Source organism: Danio rerio, chromosome 21 (assembly GCF_049306965.1).
Source record: "Danio rerio strain Tuebingen ecotype United States chromosome 21, GRCz12tu, whole genome shotgun sequence".
In the NCBI taxonomy this organism is placed as follows: domain Eukaryota; kingdom Metazoa; phylum Chordata; class Actinopteri; order Cypriniformes; family Danionidae; genus Danio; species Danio rerio.
In genome coordinates this window covers 14,912,343-14,935,605 of record NC_133196.1, presented here as the reverse complement: position 1 = coordinate 14,935,605, position 23,263 = coordinate 14,912,343, and the positions used below count along the sequence as shown (strand labels likewise).

The 23,263-nt window shown below is 36.5% G+C and overlaps 1 protein-coding gene across 9 annotated transcripts in view; it reads left to right on the top strand.

Annotated features, from left to right (window-relative positions):
- The first annotated feature begins 800 nt into the window (after positions 1-800).
- The window catches only part of nsmfa (NMDA receptor synaptonuclear signaling and neuronal migration factor a), an 82,289-nt gene continuing 59,826 nt past the window's right edge, over positions 801-23,263 (top strand). For all 9 annotated transcript variants that reach the window (XM_073935081.1, XM_073935077.1, XM_073935080.1 and 6 more), the window contains exon 1: positions 801-1,089. Coding sequence is in view for 1 of the 9 variants with exons in the window: in XM_068216014.1 (XP_068072115.1) it covers positions 1,019-1,089 (71 nt within the window). In the remaining 8 variants the exon portion in view is untranslated. The remainder of the gene's footprint in view (positions 1,090-23,263) is intronic.

Sequence of the window (23,263 nt, the reverse complement as noted above, 5' to 3'; positions counted from 1 at the left end):
AGATAGATGAATGGATAAATAGACAGACTGAAGGATAGACAGGTAGGCAAATAGAATGACAGATGAATTGATGTAAGAATAGTTGAAAGAACGAATAACTGGTGAATGGATAAATGAATATAAAGATGAACGGATAGATCAATGGCCTTATTTAGAGTCATCCAAAATAAGGAGAATTGGAGAATTTGGATAATATTCACTCATCCTACAAAAGATCACATGACTATCAAGTTAATTTGTTAACACATTAAACATATTAAGTCTACAAAAGAAGTAACAGTAACGTTACAGAGCAAGGTCATATTCGAAAACGACGTTCCATCCGATTAATGAAAGCGGGAAAATTCAGCCAATCGGAGTTTAAAACGACAAATCTGCAGCGCGCGCTTATATTGAACAGAACATCAATGCGCGCGTGGCCGCTTATAGTTATGGGGTTTGTTGTGGAGTCGACGCACCTTAATTATTGCACCATTTTGAAGAAATCAATTTGGTGATGGCTATAAAGCATTCTGGTTCTGGTAAGGGAGGTAGTTTTGCGCGTGTGTTCCGGTCAGTCCAGCTCATTTTGTACCTGACATTAGCGCTGGACCTGCTGCACGGGAGTGGGTGGAATTGGAGGAGTGGTCGCTCCATATATGGTTCCCACAGGGCTTCCTGTCTGGACCCTCACACACTCCCACTACCATAAACACTCTTCAAACCATCGTGCCTTTCTCATCTCAATGAACAGACACATACAGAGAGAGAGAGGGAGAGAGACGGAGGAGGGGAGGGACCTGCTTGAGCGTGTGTTTTTTCTTTAACTAGTTGACACTGGCAGGAGGAGACGGCAGCATCCTCTGTCCCGCATCACCTCCTGAATTTTGCGTTATGACACAAAGAGACCTTAACGTAAACGCAAAAGGATCCGCAGTCTAAAAGCCATCTGTTTCATCGTATTTTTCCACGCGTTTTCATCCCATGCTTTGACATCTGGAATGTGTGGTTTTCCTGCAAGCGTTGTTTCCATGCCAGCATGGGAACTGCAGTGTCCAAAAGGAAGAATCTGAGAAATGATGCGATTTCTTCGGTGGCAGCCAAAGTTAGGTGAGTGACTGTGTGTGTGTGTGTGTGTTTTTCTGTGAACTCGTTCTGGGTCCTTCACTGCATGAAGCCCGGCAGCTGCATTCGTACGTGTGGCTTCAGAGCTTTAAGTTACAAAACGGCGCATGGGGGTCTGAACTCCTATTCATGTGAAAAAATTCGGGTCTGCCTAAACATATATATTTTTAAAGACCTGTCATTTTGAAGAATGACGTCTTGAGCGCGAGTGTATTTGTTAACGGGTCGTTTCATTTGTAAATAATGTAAATATTTAGTGTGCTGATATCAATATGTTAAAAACGATTGCAAAAATATAATTCATATCGTCGTTTAACTTTTTTTTATGTTATTCCAAATCTCCTTAGCTATAGTATAGTGCTCAGCATTGAGTACACCCCATTTTGAAAATGAATATGAATTTTATCAATTTCTCAGTGACTATAGGCAATGTATTTTGGTGCATTTAAGCAAAACAGATTTATTAAACATACATTTATTAAAATCATATTTTAGTCACCAAACATATTTTGAATTTAATTTATTTTCATCTTTCTATCAAAATATTGAAAAAAAATACAAACTACAAAATTTCAACAAATTTTTAAAAATGTTTTGCTTCTCTTGATTTTTCCTCTTTATTAAATTTGTATTTAATATTTTTCTAAAGCATATACATTTGGGTGTACTAGTTTTTGGACCAGTATCGCAAGTAATTTTGTTAGATAAGCTCCAGGTTTGGCTTTAGTACTGACTAATCTAATGTATATGCATAAATATAATATTGTAAAGCTTCCTATTAAAAATTGTGAATTTAAGAGATAGATTTGTGAGTGCTGTATATATCTGCATAAAACAATAAAGGGCATTAAATGGCATATTATTGCCTCATAAAAGTATCATACAAGTCTAAATATAAATCCGGGGAAAATAAAAAATGTTTTTCACGGTGATGCTATATAAAAACATTTAGGTGTACAGTTCTTCAAATAATAATATATTTCTTAACAATTTGAAAATCCTTTCCCACTACAAACAGCTTTTTGTGGCATAAAAAGTTTCCATGGATGTTAACTTTTGTTCGTGGAACCATCGAAGCCAAAAAATAACCTATTTTATGTGTACATTCTTTAAAAGAATTAAATTATGACTGGGTCGATAAACCATATTATTTTAAATCACAATAAAATTTATGTCATTAACTATGACAAGCTCTGGACTTTTTTAGTCTGTATTGATCTAAGAGTCAATCACATAGTAGAAATGTGCAACAGTGGGAATCTTAAAGTATGTTGATATTAGAGATGTACCAAATGTTCGGCTAACAAAAGTTATCGGCCAAAAATATTATAGATATATTTATATATGTTAATATGACATTTAATGGACCCTCTAATTCTTTTGTGGCTTTAGGCACTGTTGGTTTTAATCTGTTAAATCTGGAAGCAGTTAAACATGAAGCAAATATTAAATAGGAAGCAATGAAAAATATATCATTATGGTTCAATATGGAAAATCGCCTGGCCCTAAATTAAATGCTAATTTAGTGAAAGTCCTCCTTCAAAGTCCTTGATCAAATTTGGAGTGCCAGATTTCATAGAATTGACAAAACTGAATTATTTATTAAAAGTAAGCTATAGTTCACACTAGGCATGGGACGATAACCGTTTTCAAGTTTTTCAACTGTTTGGAAAAGTCAAGGTTTTAAAACCGCCAAAACTTTCTATAATACCGTTCCTAGCATATGTGTACGATTTTTTATTTATTTATTTATTTTTACTTTTTTTTAGTTTTGTTTTTAGGACAACAGTATCTCCAGCAGAAAATTTATCCATTTTAAATCATGAAGAAATCTGTGTTTTTTAAATTAACGAATACAGCAGAAGTAAATGATTTATTTGAATTATTTATTCAGACATGTTTACTGCTCCAAAATATTTAAAATGTTTCTCAAAATAAAATATATTGTGTTCAAAGGGGGAAACGTAGTTTTTTACCCAGACATTTAAAAAGAATATTTCTTAGAACAGTAATCCCAATACCGTGATCATTCAAGGTCATCACTCCGTCAGAATCTTATACCGGCCATGCCAAGTTCACACAACCAATGAAAATGTACTTTTCATTTTCTCACCCTAAAGTGGTTCCAACCCTTTCTTAATTTCCCTTTTTCTGCTAACACAAAATAAAATATTTTGAAGAATGTTTGTTTGTTTAGACTTTATTAATGCCAAAGGGAACTTCACATCAAGCTCTCTATACTAAAAAAATAATAAAATAAATTACATATGTAAAAAGACAATAATATTAATACAAATACATTCAAATACTGCACACCTTAGTTTCAAACAACAAGTAAACAACTAAACCATAACCACAGTATTAATGCTAATAAAATTCAGCATAATTTATCTGGTATGACTTTGGTTATACAATCTGATCACTATTGGTACACTGTAAAAAGTCCTGGTTGACTAATCTAACTAACCTTATAAGTCTATTGAACTTATATGATGTTAAACTGACCTAAAACAGCTTGCATAACTTATAAAATTAAGTTAGAGCATAATTATCCTAGTTTAATAAGTTACAATGAACTAAAAAACATGCTGTCAGGACTAATTAATCATATAATTTTTTATAATGTAAAAATTACATTCTGTATCATCCCTTGAACACTGGGGCTGAATTAATATTGAGCTAAAAGAGCTTGCACATGCTAGGACTATACAAAAGGGAATTTTGGAAACTGGTAGCTGTTGACCACCATAGTAGGAATGCAGGTCATTTTTTACCAATTTTTGACATTCTTCAAAACACAGTATCTTCTTTCAAGGTCAATTGAAGAAAGTAAATCAAATGCAACGAGGGAATTATGTAATGAGTAAATATTGAGAATTTACATTTTTTTGGTGAACTGTCCCTTTAAGAATCTGAATTTTAAATCTTCAGTTCAGTAGAGGTTATTAATTAAACATTTTTAGATCTCATGTTATGACACAGTTAAGGTGTTTTAGCATCCCTAAAGTAATAGTTACCAGGACATTCTTCAAAATGTCTCTTTTTGTGCATTTTGAAAGGACATTTTTTTATTTTAAATCTTAAAGGGTCCAACAGTTTAATATATTCAATTTATGGCCTAATTAAAATATTATTAATTCTGAAATGTATTTAGTTCCTAATGACTTTTACATGTGTGAGTGCAGTTGAAAACTGAATGGAAACTGACCACCAAAAGCTGATTTGTTGCATGTGTGAGATGGTCAAGCCAGTGCTAATGATCATCTCAGACCATGTTGCACCAGCTTAAACTGTATTTTCCAGCACACTGCATCAGCAATATATCAAAGCATTGACAGCGTCCTTCACCGCTGATATGCTTGCAACAGGCATGTATGCAAGACACTGACTCCATCTGTCAATCATCCTTGACAGTCTGATGCTGCCCCTGGTGTTCTTGTGCCACAGTAAATTATATCATCGTATGTAAACTGACTGGCAGTCGTGTAACCAAGAAAATGAGTTCGTCACCACAAGCAAGAAATCAAGACAATATTCTAAGACAGCATAATTGAGGCAAGTTTTCATTGTTCATTTGAACGCAAACCCATATTTACCGATCCCTTGTCTTGACTGCATATTCTTATGTAACTAGAGCCTGTTTAGATCTCGAGTGTATCATCATGTCTGTCATAATTTATAAGATGGCAGGTGCTTTACCTTCTCACCCTCATGTCTAGGCCTCGGGGATGCTGTGAGTCATTGCATCCTGAATGTTTGCATATGGATTGTTGCATTCGAGCAGAAAAACTTTCCGCTGTAAATAGAGGTCATTGTAACGACCTTGTCAAAGCCTGCTGTAGACATGCAGCATTCAGCCACGGATGAATGTGATGAATGGGATGGCATTCCTTTACCTTGGTGCATTTATGTGTGTGTGTCATAAGAATGAACGAGCGACTGTTCAGTATTCAGGACAGGTATATCTGTGCAAACGGCTTTGCATGCTGAGCAGAAATGACCGATGTAACAGAGACAGCATCCTAAACAGACGCGACACATTAACTGCAGGAGCAGACACACACTAATTTTTACAGTTTGCACTAGTTATACACTGATAAATATATTAAGAGTAATCTGCATACTGTGTGCTGTATGTATTCATATTTTTGATTAATTATGACCTATTAACTAGTAAAAATCTCTACAGACTTGCTTCAGGACAGTGTTTTTCACAAAGGGTAGCAGGGGGTCCTCTAGGGGTCTTACCTCACCTTTTCAAGTTAGCTATAAAAGAAGAGATATACGTAGTGTCGCAGTGAAATCATATTTATTTAACAATTGTGATTTTTAATTTTTCTTATTGAGGAATCATGTACACTCACCAGCCACTTTATTAGGTACAACTTACTTGTACAGGGTTGGACAGTCTTTTGCCTTCAGAACTGCCTTAATCCTTCATGGCATAGATTCAACAAGGTACTAGATATATTTCTGCGGCTCACTGGATATTTCCTCTTTTTCAGGTTTCTGTAAATCCTATAGATGGTTGATCAGCAGTTTCTGAAATGCAGTTTCTGAAATGCTCAGACCAGCCTCTGGCACCGACAACCATGTCTTGTTCAAAGTCACTTAAATCACCTTTCTTCCCCATTTTGATGCTCAGATTGAACTGTAGCAGATCACCTTGTCTATGGCTGCGTCCGAAACCGCATACTTCCATACTATATAGTACGCTAAAATCAGTATGCGAGCCGAGTAGTATGTCCGAATTCATAGAATTCGAAAATCAGTATGCGAGAAGTACCTGGATGACTTACTACTTCCGCCGAGATTCTGGAGTGCGCATCCCATGCACGCTGCGCTATCCCATAATGCCCTGCGAGAGAATTCATGAATGGAAGTGAGGCGACGCAACTGACGCAGGTAGGTCACGTGATTATGACAAAATGGCGGATGTAGTACGTCCGGACTTCATTCAAACTTTCACATTCATACTGTATAGAACGTACTTTTCTAACGGCCGAGTAGTACGTTTACATTCAAATGCAGTACCGACTGAGTAGTAGGCGGTTTCGGACGCAGCCTAAACATGCCTAAATCCATTGAGTTGCTGCCAAGTGATTGGCTGATTAGATAATTGCATTAACGAGCAGTTGGACAGGTGTACCTAATAAAGTGGCTGGTGAGTGCATTTATTTGCCTGATGTAGTTCTAAACCTTTATGAGTTTCTTTGAGTTTATTTCTTCTGCTGAACACAAAAGAAGATATTTTGAAGTAGGGCTGCACAACATATTGTTTCAGGCTTAACTAGGTTAATTAGGTTAACTATTCAGGTAAGGGTTATTAGGCAAGTTATTGTATAAAGATGGCTTGTTCTGTAGACCATCAAAAAAACTGCTTCAAGGGGCTAATAATTTTGTCCTTAAAATGGTGCTTAAAATATTTAAAACTGCTTTTGTTCTAGCCAAAATAAAACAAATAAGACTTTCTCCAGAACAAAAAATATTATCAGACATACTGTGAACATTTCCTTGCTCTGATAAACATCATTTGGGAAATATATAAAAATAAAATATTCAAAGAGGGGCTAATAATTGTGACCTCCACTGTCTGTAGATTTTGAAGGGTGAGTAAATCATGGCAGAATTTTCTTTGGGGAATTTCCAATTTTCTTGCAGCCTAAAATGTTTAGGTTTTGTTTCTGTCAAATAAACTAAAGTGCCTTTAATTAAAATGAAGAGAGCAATCAGACAGTTTCCAGACTTCAGATGTGGACTCTTTTAAATAAGCTGCCCTGCAGGAAGAATCCACTCATTTGCAAAGGAATTAGTCATTGCCCTGTGGCAGTTGTTACTGTTATTATAGACTGTAAATTATAGTGTTTCCGAGCACAGAAAGAGTTGTTGTGCTGTTGAACAATTGTCAGGCAAAGCCCAATTTAAATCACAGTCACATTGTGATTAGACGTTTGTCAGAAAAATGACTCTAATGTCGTAAGTTAGTTTTTTCCCCAGCACAAATTGGAATAATTTGCATGCATTGTGCTGACTTACTATTGAACGTCCCTTTCAGCAGTTCAGCCTCTGAGTTGGCATTGTCCGGAGGACTGTTGCTTTATGTGAAGGCGGTCTCTGGTATAATCTGCTCTTTCTCCAGACACTGGGTCATGAGCACTGAGGTGTTCAAAAGCTCAATCTGTAGGTGGACCATGTGCTGTGAATACAAACGAGATCAATAGTACTCTACCCCACTCTACACCGACACACTAAAAAACAGGAAGTACTTTAAAATCATTTAAAGTTGTTTTCAAATTTGCCACATCATGGATTTTGTAATGGTTTTCTCTGTGTAACCCTTAGATGTGTGGGAAAAAAAATTTTTTTGGCTAAGATGCACCCTAAGAGTTGAAAATCTGAGCTGGCAGCTGAAATATTGGAGCTGTGAACCCCTCAAGTGGTCATCTTTAAAAGGGCAATTCACTGAAAAAAAAAAATCTATTTATACAGTCAAGCCCGAAATTATTCATAACCCCAGGTGTACTCACTAACATGCCATTCCAAACTTGCAATGCATTTCCTCCACGAAAAGTAGATATGTTAATGAACATCCAAAGAGCAGTGGACCCTAAACAGCAACTTTACCTTTACGGAGAAAAAACAGAAAATAAATCAAATAAATGTTGAGGCCATTTTCTGTTTTACAGAAGAAAGAAAACTACAGGTCTGTGATGATTTTTCAGTTTGTTAGCTCACATTGTTAGTTTTGTGGTGAACAGTTAATCTGTGCATGTCATTAACAGAATAAAAAAAAATCTTTTCCCTTGCAACCTGAGACTGAAATCTGAAAATGCAACCAGCAGAAATGGTGAAAAGGAGGTGTCTGAAAAACCCTTTGCCCGATATTTCTAAATAAAACATCTACTTTACTACATCCAATCAGCTTACAGTAGAAAATCAAGCCACACCCACTGTTTTCTTATTTATCATTCATTTTATTTAGGAACTGCGTCACTATATATAAAAAAACAAAAAAAAAAAAAACGGTTAGTCTCTGTTTCATGCAGACTTTAAAGTTGTTGTGGACTTACAACACTTTAAAAAGCTATTAGTTACTTTACTTAAAAAGGGAGCAAATCTGTTGCCCTAAAAGTGACAAGCTGACCTTTTAAGTTACAAGGAGTTTATTTCATAGTCCCCAGGTAACTAGGTAGATAGGTGGATCAGAGTGGGACCAAGCTAGAGCGCTCACTCTGATGCCCTGGGCTCTGCAACGGTTGAAGAAATTCCAAATTGAACCAGTGCAACTGATTACAATTGGTTTAAGATTGGAAATGAAAATTAGGGAAATGCGTCAACCAGCAGAACCTGGAAAGTTTGGGGGAAAAAAACTAGGAAAAAACTAGGTAGCTAGGTAACAACGCTGCATAATATTGCATTTACTGCAGTGGTAGCAAAGTTTTTTAAATATTACCCTAGAATGAGAGTAGAGTTCCTAGACACTTTGGCCTAAAAAACATAATGATGTAAGAAAATTATCAAACAAACATTTGGAAACTCAAGGGTGTCTCATTCATCATTTTAGCTTTCATAAGGCTGCTCAGGAGAGCCCCCTTTGCACCTGTTGTGCACTCCTGTTGATGGACACTATTGCTGACTTCAAACAGATTCTGCCCAATATTTAAAGCTGCGTTGTTTCAAAAAATTGATGACTGAGACTGCACGTTTAGGGTGCCATCTGAGACTGGGTCCCTTGCTACATTCCATTCTAAAAGTCATCTCCTTGTGCCCTAATCCATTCAAAAAAAGCATCTTAGTACATGATGTAAGAAAATCATCAAAACTCTTTTTGGAAGTTTGAGAGAGATGCTAATGGTCTAATCCGATTCAATGATTTATGCTATGCTAAGCTAAAAGTGCTCCTGCCAGACCCAGAGATTAGCTGATTAGATAAAAAAAATTGGCAAAACTCAGCTGTGCGTGACTTGTAGAATGAGTCTATTTCCAAAAATAGTGAATGGCAATGGATTTACTTACTTTTTTTGAAAGTAAAGCTAATTTTTAGTTAATTAAAAGTAAAGCTTTTTACAGTGAATGATCATCATGTTTCCCAGAGATGGGTTGCGGCTGGAAGGGCATCCGCTGCGTAAAATCTTGCTGGATAAGTCGGCGGTTCATTTTGCTGTGGCAACCCCCGATTAATAAAACGACTAAGCCGACAAGAAAATGAATGAATAAATGATCATCATGTGCGTTTGTCCATCTTGAAACTATAGGGTGTCTCATTCATCATTTTAGCTTTCGTAAGGCTGCTCAAAAGATCATCCTTTGCAACTGCTGTGCACTCCTAATGGACACGATTGCTGACTTTAAGCCGATTCTACCCAACGTTAAAAGCTGCATTATTTCATAAACTTGTGGACTAAGACTGCACATGTTTAGGGTGCCATCTAAGACTGGGTCACTGCTACATTCCATTCTAAAAGTCTCATCCTTGTGCCCTAATCTACTTACCCTCCAACCTAACATATTGTCCTTTAGAACTCATCTCTGCACTATATTGCATCATCTGTCATAAGTTGAAAATGTGCATCATCATGGTGAGTAGGAGGTGTCTGTTAGGTTGTAATAACTCTCTCCAAACCCTTTCCCAAATATTTCTGAATGAAACGCCTACTTTACTACATCCAATGAGCTCACAGTAGAAAAACAATCCAAGCCCACTGTTTTCTCATTTAATATTCTGTATCTTTAGGAACTAGTCCCCAGGTAACTAGCTGACTAGATGGATCAGGCAGGGCCAAGCTGGAGCGCACACTCTGATCCCCTGGGCTCTGCAATGGTTGGGGATGCATTAACAAATGCATTAACCAGCAGAACCTGGGAAGTTCACTCCACTTAAAATGTTTACCATCTAACCTAAAAAAGTGTCATCTCTGCAATATATTGCATCATCTGTGTCATAAACTGAAAATGTGCATCTTCGGGGTGGAAAATGTCCACCACTTACCCATGTACCCCTAAAATCCCTCATTCCAAAGGGGCAATTGTAGTGGCCAGTTTTAACTTTGCTTCAGATCTAACTTTTAATCTGATTGTTCACACTCGGAAGGCAGATTTATCGCGTTTGTAATGACTGCAAGATTTACGTCTGACTGAGGCAGTTTCTTGAACGAGAAGAAAAGTGCAGACCTTGATTTTGTCCATCGGGAACTGATTGAACCATTGTTGTTTGCTGTCGGTGTCCTGTGATAGACAGGTTTTGCCAGCTATTGAGCCGGAAGAGATGTTGAGGAAGGAAGGGAAGTTATTTTGAAGAACGACGACGAGGGCACATGCATTTTTAAAAAATAATGATGTGCGTGGATAAATCATTTATAATAAACAGTGCAGTATTCCATAAATAACTAAATAACTGTCTATTTTGATCTCATAATGACTTTAACATTTGGATGAACTTTCCGTTTAGCTTTCGCCATTGAACTCTTTTACTGTTTGTCCTGTTTGTGCAGCAACAAACATTCTTATCTTCTCAAAATCACTTCTTTTAGCTTATGCAATGGGTTGGCCTTTTTTTTGTGTGTCTTTTTTTTTTTCGTCTGAGTCATTTTTAGGCTAAAATGCTTTAAGGGCCAGTGGGTCAGTGTGGAGAGCCTGGTCTGTGCAGCGTTGTATGCTAATCATGAGCGATCCACAGAGTTCCACTTGATGATCATCCACTCTGATTTATGAGCTGAGAGGCTGAGTCACCGCTATGCTAACACGCCGTCTCATCTTCAGAGACACATGCTTATATCTGTTTGGTGAATCTTTGGGGTTTATTTAAGGCTTGAACTCAAGTTTTGGCAGTGTACCATCCATTTATTAATTGTGTTGCAGTGTTAGAGATGGCAGATTAAATAAAGATGTTGTAAAGGGATAAGGAGTGAGATGTGTCTTCCCTGCCAAGCTGAATGTTGTGTACTTGCTGTTCAGTGAGATGTCGTGCTGTTATGAGGGTGGATGACTGACCGACTGCAGTGTGGTGTGAATACTTTAACACAACAAAATATTTGAAACGCATATTTTTATATTGTTTTCCTGTAGAATAATCTAAGAAGCAAATAGCGTAATACGAGATATTAGGACTTGTTTTTGTGGGTAGCAAGAAACTCACTATTTCGAGTCCTAGCAGGAGGCATTTCTGTGTGCATGTTCTCCCAGTCTTTAAGTAGGTTTGCTGTGGTTTCCAAAGACATGCTTTATAGGTGAATTGGATAAACTTATGTTGGCCGTAGTAGTATATGTGTGTGAATAAGAGAGTGTATGGGTGTTTTCCAGCATTGGGAACTTCATGAGTAAGTGTAATATCAGTGCTGGGTTGCAGTTGGAAGGACATCTGCCACATAAAACATATGCCAGAGTACTGTAAATGGTGGTTCATTCTACTGTGGCGACCCCTGATAAAGCAGGGACTAAGCCAAATGAAATTGAGGGAGTGACTTGTTTTTGTGAGATCAAACACTGGGTACTTTTTTAAGTTACAGCTTGCTAGTACTAGGTTGGACTACAGATGTAATGGCATAAAAATTTCATATCACAATCATAGTGAATAAAATAGTCACTATTATTTGATGTATTATCATCACTGTTTTGTTAAAATGACAAAAACATGTTAAGGCATGCCACCAAGATTTGTATGTAAAAATCAATAAACAACAAATAGCATAATTTGCAGCTTTATGCTGTTTCACGACAAACAACTCTAACATGGATGAGTGCATTTTTTATTTGTTCACTTGTGTTTGTATTTTATCATGTACTCTGTTTTTTATATGTGTTTTAGATATATTTATTATGGGCTTTTGATTTTCTTATTCAATGCATTGTTTGTTAAACCTGCACTTGGAATACTACCTCACAAAAACATATTCATGTTTACATTTTATTTTATTTTTTATTTTTTTAGAAACATTGCATAAAGTTGCTCTATAACAGCTGAAAGGAATAGTGTGATTTGCAGAAAATTTATATTGCAATTAGATTTAATGTTTTGAAGTCAAGCAGCACAATATTCTCAATAGTTTGCTGTAAATGAAACTTTAAACGAAAGGAATACAACATATATTATGTATACATAAATAAATATATATGAGCAGTATCACACGAGCAGTAGTGTGATGTGGCTGTATATTGGCACTGGTGGCAGCCTAGGCCATAGGCTGAGTGCCTTAGTGTTCCACTTATTGTTCCATAATCGTGTATATACAAAAGAAAAACAAACACAGAGTGTCAAAATCCTTTTATAAGAGGAACTACTTTCTCCTGCCATTTATTCACATCTGCAGCTGACGTCAGAACAGGAACAGTTGCTCATTCACAAACGTAACTTTAGAGCTAGTGTTTGAATGATTCTTTAGCATAATGTCTAAAGTGATGACAAAACAGCTGATTTTGCTGACTTTTTAAGATTACAGGGCTAAACGGCATGACATGTCATCAGTCTACAGAGATTTCCCAGTATTTCTCTGTTGCAATCGGAAGAAACCAATAATTAACCCTTAAAAAAGCAATGCAATCTCTACTAGATTACTGTTGTGTTTGTGATAAAGAAAAAAAGCTAAACACGTGGGTATTTCTTCTTTTTTTCTGTTTACTGAACTAGTCTGCAGTAACGAAAACAGGAGACTCATTAGGAACAGGTGGCCATCTCCTGTTTTAAGACTTAAAGATGAGTTCAATCTCACACAATTACTATGGTATAAATACAGCACTACAACATACAAAAGAGAGAAATCAACTTAGAAAGTCACTTACAGTACCTGTTTAGTAATGATTTGATCAGTTTAAAATTATGCTGAATTTTTCCTCGTCTAAGGGCTTAATATACTGTCTCTGTCGCCATCTTGTGGATGGACAACGTCAAACGTCTTTGGCCTGCTCAATGACAGGCTAATAGCTGTGGACGTGGTGTCTCTCAGAAATTATAAATATTTTAAAACATGCACTATCCTTATAAATAAACTGCATAGTTGCAATCTAAAAAACTACGTTCTCGACTAAAAAGCCTCAAAAGTACATTATGTTGTCCAACACCTGCAATATTTGTCAAACTGTAGAGTGTCCTCTGCTTGATGCTGTATGTGGGCAGAGTAATACACAAGGGTGAAGGGTGAAGAGGCGGTACTAGTGTTGTTACTCGCAGAATATCGCATGCAATATATATATATATATATATATATATATATATATATATATATATATTAGGGATGTAACGGTATTGTAAATGCCGTCATACCGCAATATTAATTTTTTTCGATATTACCGAAGTCGCATGACTCGGTAAAACTATAGGTCTTCTGAGAAAATTTGCTCAGGCGAATGAAGCGAACGGGAGGTAGCGAAAACTACAATTTCCATCAGCCCATGCTTAACCATCATCCCTTTGCGGTCTGTTGTCGCTACAGATCCAGTAATGCGGAAATGGAGTGTGCTGCTAGAAGCGGGGATGAAAAGAGCTGGAAAACTCTAAGGCCCCGTTTACACTAATGCGTTTTAGTTTGAAAACGCATAAGTTTTGCTACGGTTACGCCAACCGTCCACACTACGCCGGAGTTCTCGAGCGCCGAAAACGGAGTGTTTCGAAAAAGCTGGAGAGGCCGTTTTCATTCTGAAACGCTGCTTTTCCGTCTCAGTGTGGATGATGGAAAACGGAGACATCTGAAAACGGAGGCGGGGCTGCAGACGTTCGCCTCTCTGATTAAGGCTTTTCCTGAATATTAAGTAGCCTAACACACACAGTTCAGTCCTGCATTCTCTCCGTGTAAGTTCAGACTTCGCAAGTTTGATCAAGGCTGCAGTCTCTTCTTCTCAGTTTGATATGGAAAAGCAGACTATACCGAGGACACGGGTAAATCTTCAAAGGAAACAGTGTACTTTATAACTTCATTCACATCACCCTTCGTTGTTTCACTTTCTCAACAATAAAATGTAAACATGATTTAAGGAACTGCCTATTTTCATTTTAATATTAGCAACTTAGAAAGCAGACATGTTGAGGTGTCGTGCTGCATGAGCGTCATCTTCACTGTGTGGATATTTATAACAAAACGGAGCCGATAACAACTGCCTCCTTTCAATTTCAGTGAAAATACGAAACACAGCCTCTCTTTTGCTGAATATCAGTTTTAATAATCGATAATTATAAAAGTATAACATACAATAAGTTTATACATTGTAGGAAATAAAGGCAAGCGATCAGTCAATATACAGAATGTACGTGGTTACATTAATCATTAACTTATCTTTGCGCTCAGCCAAAACACGTTACCTGAGAACAAGTAATAGATTCCAATGCCCAAAGTCAGGGAATATGTCGTTAGATAAAGACAACAAGATAAATGAAATATCCCGTTTAATAAATATAGTGAGATTAGATCCAGCGGGAGATGCTTGATGAGAAGTCCGACTAGCAGAGCTCTCATCTGGGTAGATGGGCTGAGTGTGATTAAATGTTGAATGTGATGAGTTACTAAATTGAAACTTTATTTTTTTACATGGTTTAATAATTTTTTGTTATTAAAATTGAAGTTCCTGTTTCAAAGCTTACAGATAGATGGCTAATTTGTATGTGATTGACACTTTTGGCACTTTTTTGGAGTATTTTTATAAGTTTTGTTTTTTTCCTGTAAATGATTCAATAAATACCGTACCGTGACATTCATACCGAGGTATTACCGTACCGTGAAATTCTGATACCGTTACATCCCTAATATATATATATATATATATATATATATATATATATATATATATATATATATATATATATATATACTATATACTATATACTATATATAATATATATTATATATATTATATATTATATAACTATATATATATATATATATAATAACTCTGATTTTTAAAACTGAGTTTTCAATTTGTGTTCAAAAAGATTGTGATAACCAAACACGGTTTTAATGATAATCAAATGTTCGAACAAAATTTTAGCTTGGTTTACCTCGAAACCAGTAATTGTGACAGCACTCGCTTGAACCCATTTCTCCCTTCAGATCTGCCTTAATGTTGGCTGCGCATGCATGATGTGAATCTCCCATTTTGCCACATCCCGAAGGTGCTCTAATGGATTGAGTGACTGTGGAGGCCATTTGAGTACAGTGGACTCATTGCCATGCTCAGTCTGAAATGTTTTGAGCTTTGTGACATGTTATCCTCCTAGAAATCGCCTTCACAAGTGCACACTGTGGTTATAAATGGGTGAACATAGCATCAGTATCAAAGGGACCCATTACACTACCACCAACAGCCTGAACCATTGATACAAGACAGGATGGATCCATGTTTTCATGTTGTTTTGCCCAAATTATGATTCTACCATATGAATGCTCCAGCAGAAATCGAGATTCAACAGACAGTTTTTTTCAATCTCCTATTATACAGTTTTGTTGAGGCTGTTTAATCTTAGTTTGCTGTTTGTTGACTGACAAGATGGTCATCACTGTTCTCTTCTTCTTCTTCTGCTGCTGTTGTAGCTCATCTGCTTCAAGGTTTGTCATTTGGTGTTATTATAAATCCTAATATGGCTGTGCGTGTAAACCCCGGCAGTTTCTTAAAAATTCATATCAGCCTGTCTGACACCAGTAATCATACCATATCAGAATACACATATATAATTTTTTTCTCCATTTTGATGCTCAGTTTGAACTAGGGCTGCACGATATATCGTTTCAGCATCGAAATCGCGATGTGCGCATCCGCGATAGTCACATCGCAGGAGGGTGCGATGCAAAAAAAAAAAAAAAAAATTATATATATATTATGGGTGGAGCCGAACCGAAATACGGTATTCGGAAAAGCAGGAATAGCATGTTTTTAGAAATACTTATTTCAAACAATACTTGATAAATTATTTGTATTTGGGAACAAGAAAAACATTATATCAAAAAGCTGTGTTTCCTCATGAGACCGTAGTGCATGCCCGCGTGAGTGAGTGAGTTAGTGAGTGAGACGTTCAGGAGTCGGTGGGCGGGGTGGGGCCGGGGTAAGGAGACTGAGCAGGCTGCTTCTCTATACAGCAACAGAGAAGGCTTGGCAGAGCGAAAAATACTTTTCTGCATTACTATTTTTGTTTATTTTATCATACTAAAATAACACGTGACAGAAGTTCACTCAAAAGTGAAAGTTCTTTCTGTTATTAATTACTAACACTCCCGTCATTCCTACTACTTTTAGAACATAAATTTTGATATTTTACTATATGAAAATGCAATGCAGTTATGAAAATTGAGAAATTAAAGCAATACAGAGATCTGGTCCCCGCGTCAGGTCAGGGTGCAACCTTAAAAACGCAGACGCGGCGGAGGCGCACTAAACTCACACGGGAAAGAACTGGGCATTCAATTAATGTTTTAGTGAAATAATTCTTTAAATACAGCTCTTTTGATCTCTAAAGGGGAAAAAAGCAAAAGAAATTTGTCGTTAAATTAATTTTAGCAAAGACGCAACTGTCATTTTCACATTCGTTTTTCAGTTAGGGATTTGGTCTATTAGAGTAACCAAATAAAATTATTTTGTTGAACACTGTAGTCTACACAATAATCGATATTATAATTTATTATATACATTAGCTATTATTAAAACTAAACTATACAAGTGATAAAACAAAACCCTTTTTAATGTTTGCTTTCATTTTGACACCGCTTACAGTTGTAATAAGAAACATCACATTATGCAGAATCATGCAGTCTCAAGTTAAAAACACCTTTTGAGTTTAAATATGATCAGCCTGCCAAGTCAAGTTTACAGTGTCATAAATGAAATGGGTAGCATGGGTAAAGGGGATTTGCCCAGCACACAACCTCATGCGCTGCAGGTAGGCTGAATGATAATCTTTAAAAATATATAGGCTATGCAATACAAAACTTTAAACATTTATTCATTTTTAATGAAAAGAAAAGAAATCAGGAGAGTAAAATATAATTTAAACCACTGGTCTGGCGCTGATACTTTATTGTTTGTATCCAGAAGAAGGGGAAAAAAGCAGATGAAAACCTGGCTGGGGAGACGGCGATAACATATCAGTTCTTCAGCAAAGATCACGACATCATTGTGATGCGTTTATCATACAACGCAGTTCGTGCTTATAATCATTAATATTAACTAGTATTAATTCTCTCTCTAGACTTAGTTTTAGGGCTTGTTCTTGTCGGCGCAATATAGCCTCGGCTTACTGCACGTACGAATCCGATTGTGAAGAATGATTAAGCGCTTGCATTTTTTATAGCATCCTTTTCGCAAGTTATTCATTTGTTTTGTTTTTTAAGTGGTGCGAACATTATTTACTGGCAAACATGTTCCTCGATCTCGTACATCAACAAATAATGTAGCCTACTTAAGTTAATTTACCTTTTATGTAAAAATTAAGGAATAACCGAATTTAATATTAATAAATAAAACATCCGTATAAACGTACATGTTTATTTTTGAACTTTCGTTAATAAAACAACACAAAACTAATTATAAATATTGTAGTTAAATATTAAATTACTTTAACTGCTTGAAACTGTATAATAATAACAATTAAACGTTACATTTTTAAGAACTTAACAAATAGTCTAAATGGCACTTCACTAATCAGTGTAATAATATTATAAATAATAATAATTATAAGTAAAAAGAAAATATTAACCTAGTAACAATATAAGTCAGATGTTTAAAAAAAACAGCGTAGTTTCTCTCCACCTTTTGTAGTCATATTTTAAATTATTTGCCAGAAAAACTAACATGTTGACTTTGTCCGGTTTAAGTGAAGAATGGGGTTATAATGTTTCCAGCAATACACTGTCAGACGGTGTGCTTGTAGCGAAAATGCACAGACAGGTTACTTTTTCACAACCATGCGAGAGAGGGCTTCTCCTTCTGTTCCGCCGCCCGCATTTCTCGCAACGCAGGTTTCTCTACGCTGCGGAGCGGCGCGTTCTTAAATAGTTACCAAATAGCCTATGCTCAATTTCTCATCAATGTCTTCCATTTATCACTTTCTCTTTTGTATCTAGCCATTTTTGCAAATGCCTCTGCCATGCCTGGCTGAGCTGGGCTTCTGCGTTTAGAAGACAGGAGTTGATTAAGCCTACATGGCTTTTTTTCCCTCGCCGTCAATCGCCACTAGCTTGCATGGTTCGGGACCCGTGGATCTGCGTATCGATGGATTTGCTCCTCAGTGTTTGGACTCTCAGCACTCAGCAGTGAATATTAAAACACACTTTATTTAAAACCCCCATACAAAAAGCTTAATCCAAATTGATTCGTTCACCTTTCTTGGTCGGCACGAATCCAAAATGTTCCCAGATGTAAGAGTTCGTTTTCTAACAAGATTCATGGTTGAACTTGAACTTGCTGAATCGCGCCTAATTTATATTCTAACAGATATGTAATACTTGGCAACATAACAGTAATTTGTGTTTTAAAGTGCGTGACTTCACGTACTACGGCCGGTGGCAATGGATGAGGTGGCAATGACCACCGCGGTGACGCGGTTGTCATGGTGACCGTCACAGCCCTAGTTTTAAGTATATATATATATATATATATATATATATATATATATATATATATATATATATAAATATATATATATATATATATATATATATATAAAATATCGCAATATATATCGCAGGGGAAAAAAATATCGCAATGTCAATTTTTTCCAATATCGTGCAGCCCTAGTTTGAACTTCTGCAGATCATCTTGACCACTTCTAACTTCTTTGAGTTTATGCCATGCGAATGGCTGATAAAATATATTTCCATTGTTTGTTCAACTCGTTTCAGATAAATCTTATTTACTAGTTAAATTCACATGAACACCACCACATAATTGTTATAAGTGGAAAACTCAACATTTTCTTTAATCTCAGAGTTTCTCAGTTGTAATGTGTCAGTGAGAAACGTCAAAATTCATGGATGCAAAATCAACTTGTGTTATAGGTGACCTTTTTTACTCTTTCTTTTTTTTTACTTTTCTTTCTATAACAGTTAACACGGCTGTATTTTCTTGTATTTATCAGATTTTTTTAGCTGCACATCCATGATGCAAATCTCCCATTCCACCAAATCCCAAAAGTGCTTTATTGGATTGAGTTCTGGTGACTGTGGTAGCCGTTTGAAGTTCAGCTTTCATGTTGTTGACGCCAAATTCTGACCCTACCATCCAAATGTTGCAGCAGAAATCGAGACTCATCAGACTAGGCAACGTTTTTCCAATCTTCTATTGTCCAATTTTGGTGAGCCTGTATGAATTGTAGCCACAGTTTCTTGTTCTTAGTCGACAGGAGTGGGACCCGGTGTAGTCTTCTGTTGCTGTAGCCCATCTGCCTCAAGGTTGGACGTGTTGTGTGTTCAGAGATGCTCCTCTGCATACCTCGGTTGTAAAGAGTGCTTATTTAAGTTAATGTTGCCTTTCTATCAGCTCAAACCAGTCTGGCCATTCTCCTCTGACCTCTGGCATCAACAAGGCATTTGTGCCTACTGAACGGCCGCTCACTGGATATTTTCTCTTTTTCGGACCATTCTCTGTAAACCCTAGAGATGGCTGTGCATGAAAATCCCAGTGGATCAGCAGTTTCTGAAATACTCAGACCAGCCCGTCTGGCACTGACAACCATGCCACGTTCAAAGTCACTTAAATCACCTTTCTTCCCCATTCTGATGCTCGGTTTTAACTGCAGCAGATTGTCTTGACCATGCCTACATGCCTAAATGTATTGAGTTGCTCCTATGTGATTGGCTGATTAGAAATTTGCGTTAACAAACAGCTGGTCAGGTGTACCTAATAAAGTGACCCGTCAGTGTAACGTTCACTGCTATAAATATAATTTGCTAAAAGTTTAGATTTTCTAGGCCGATATGGCTACCTATATGGAAACTAGGGCTGCACGATATTGGAAAAAATTGACATTGCGATATTTTTTTCCCCTGCGATATATATTGCGATATTTTATATATATATATATATATATATATATATATATATATATATATATATATATATATATATATATATATACTTAAAACTAGGGCTGTGACGGTCACCATGACAACCGCGTCACCGCGGTGGTCATTGCCACCTCATCCATTGCCACCGGCCGTAGTACGTGAAGTCACGCACTTTAAAACACAAATTACTGTTATGTTGCCAAGTATTACATATCTGTTAGAATATAAATTAGGCGCGATTCAGCAAGTTCAAGTTCAACCATGAATCTTGTTAGAAAACGAACTCTTACATCTGGGAACATTTTGGATTCGTGCCGACCAAGAAAGGTGAACGAATCAATTTGGATTAAGCTTTTTGTATGGGGGTTTTAAATAAAGTGTGTTTTAATATTCACTGCTGAGTGCTGAGAGTCCAAACACTGAGGAGCAAATCCATCGATACGCAGATCCACGGGTCCCGAACCATGCAAGCTAGTGGCGATTGACGGCGAGGGAAAAAAAGCCATGTAGGCTTAATCAACTCCTGTCTTCTAAACGCAGAAGCCCAGCTCAGCCAGGCATGGCAGAGGCATTTGCAAAAATGGCTAGATACAAAAGAGAAAGTGATAAATGGAAGACATTGATGAGAAATTGAGCATAGGCTATTTGGTAACTATTTAAGAACGCGCCGCTCCGCAGCGTAGAGAAACCTGCGTTGCGAGAAATGCGGGCGGCGGAACAGAAGGAGAAGCCCTCTCTCGCATGGTTGTGAAAAAGTAACCTGTCTGTGCATTTTCGCTACAAGCACACCGTCTGACAGTGTATTGCTGGAAACATTATAACCCCATTCTTCACTTAAACCGGACAAAGTCAACATGTTAGTTTTTCTGGCAAATAATTTAAAATATGACTACAAAAGGTGGAGAGAAACTACGCTGTTTTTTTTAAACATCTGACTTATATTGTTACTAGGTTAATATTTTCTTTTTACTTATAATTATTATTATTTATAATATTATTACACTGATTAGTGAAGTGCCATTTAGACTATTTGTTAAGTTCTTAAAAATGTAACGTTTAATTGTTATTATTATACAGTTTCAAGCAGTTAAAGTAATTTAATATTTAACTACAATATTTATAATTAGTTTTGTGTTGTTTTATTAACGAAAGTTCAAAAATAAACATGTACGTTTATACGGATGTTTTATTTATTAATATTAAATTCGGTTATTCCTTAATTTTTACATAAAAGGTAAATTAACTTAAGTAGGCTACATTATTTGTTGATGTACGAGATCGAGGAACATGTTTGCCAGTAAATAATGTTCGCACCACTTAAAAAACAAAACAAATGAATAACTTGCGAAAAGGATGCTATAAAAAATGCAAGCGCTTAATCATTCTTCACAATCGGATTCGTACGTGCAGTAAGCCGAGGCTATATTGCGCCGACAAGAACAAGCCCTAAAACTAAGTCTAGAGAGAGAATTAATACTAGTTAATATTAATGATTATAAGCACGAACTGCGTTGTATGATAAACGCATCACAATGATGTCGTGATCTTTGCTGAAGAACTGATATGTTATCGCCGTCTCCCCAGCCAGGTTTTCATCTGCTTTTTTCCCCTTCTTCTGGATACAAACAATAAAGTATCAGCGCCAGACCAGTGGTTTAAATTATATTTTACTCTCCTGATTTCTTTTCTTTTCATTAAAAATGAATAAATGTTTAAAGTTTTGTATTGCATAGCCTATATATTTTTAAAGATTATCATTCAGCCTACCTGCAGCGCATGAGGTTGTGTGCTGGGCAAATCCCCTTTACCCATGCTACCCATTTCATTTATGACACTGTAAACTTGACTTGGCAGGCTGATCATATTTAAACTCAAAAGGTGTTTTTAACTTGAGACTGCATGATTCTGCATAATGTGATGTTTCTTATTACAACTGTAAGCGGTGTCAAAATGAAAGCAAACATTAAAAAGGGTTTTGTTTTATCACTTGTATAGTTTAGTTTTAATAATAGCTAATGTATATAATAAATTATAATATCGATTATTGTGTAGACTACAGTGTTCAACAAAATAATTTTATTTGGTTACTCTAATAGACCAAATCCCTAACTGAAAAACGAATGTGAAAATGACAGTTGCGTCTTTGCTAAAATTAATTTAACGACAAATTTCTTTTGCTTTTTTCCCCTTTAGAGATCAAAAGAGCTGTATTTAAAGAATTATTTCACTAAAACATTAATTGAATGCCCAGTTCTTTCCCGTGTGAGTTTAGTGCGCCTCCGCCGCGTCTGCGTTTTTAAGGTTGCACCCTGACCTGACGCGGGGACCAGATCTCTGTATTGCTTTAATTTCTCAATTTTCATAACTGCATTGCATTTTCATATAGTAAAATATCAAAATTTATGTTCTAAAAGTAGTAGGAATGACGGGAGTGTTAGTAATTAATAACAGAAAGAACTTTCACTTTTGAGTGAACTTCTGTCACGTGTTATTTTAGTATGATAAAATAAACAAAAATAGTAATGCAGAAAAGTATTTTTCGCTCTGCCAAGCCTTCTCTGTTGCTGTATAGAGAAGCAGCCTGCTCAGTCTCCTTACCCCGGCCCCACCCCGCCCACCGACTCCTGAACGTCTCACTCACTAACTCACTCACTCACGCGGGCATGCACTACGGTCTCATGAGGAAACACAGCTTTTTGATATAATGTTTTTCTTGTTCCCAAATACAAATAATTTATCAAGTATTGTTTGAAATAAGTATTTCTAAAAACATGCTATTCCTGCTTTTCCGAATACCGTATTTCGGTTCGGCTCCACCCATAATATATATATAATTTTTTTTTTTTTTTTTTGCATCGCACCCTCCTGCGATGTGACTATCGCGGATGCGCACATCGCGATTTCGATGCTGAAACGATATATCGTGCAGCCCTAATGGAAACCTTTTATTCTTGCATAATAATCAAAACATGTTGCTGCCCTACCATATCTGCAGCAGGTGCAATCATATTACACCCGAAAATACTCCCCAGCTAGGTCATTTTAACATTTTCAGTTTACGTATGTTCCATCATTCTGAGTGCGATGCTAATGGTCTAATCCGATTCATTGATTTATGCTAAGCTAAGCTAAAAGTGCTCCCGTAAGACCCAAAGATATGCTGAATGTATTGAAACTGCCAA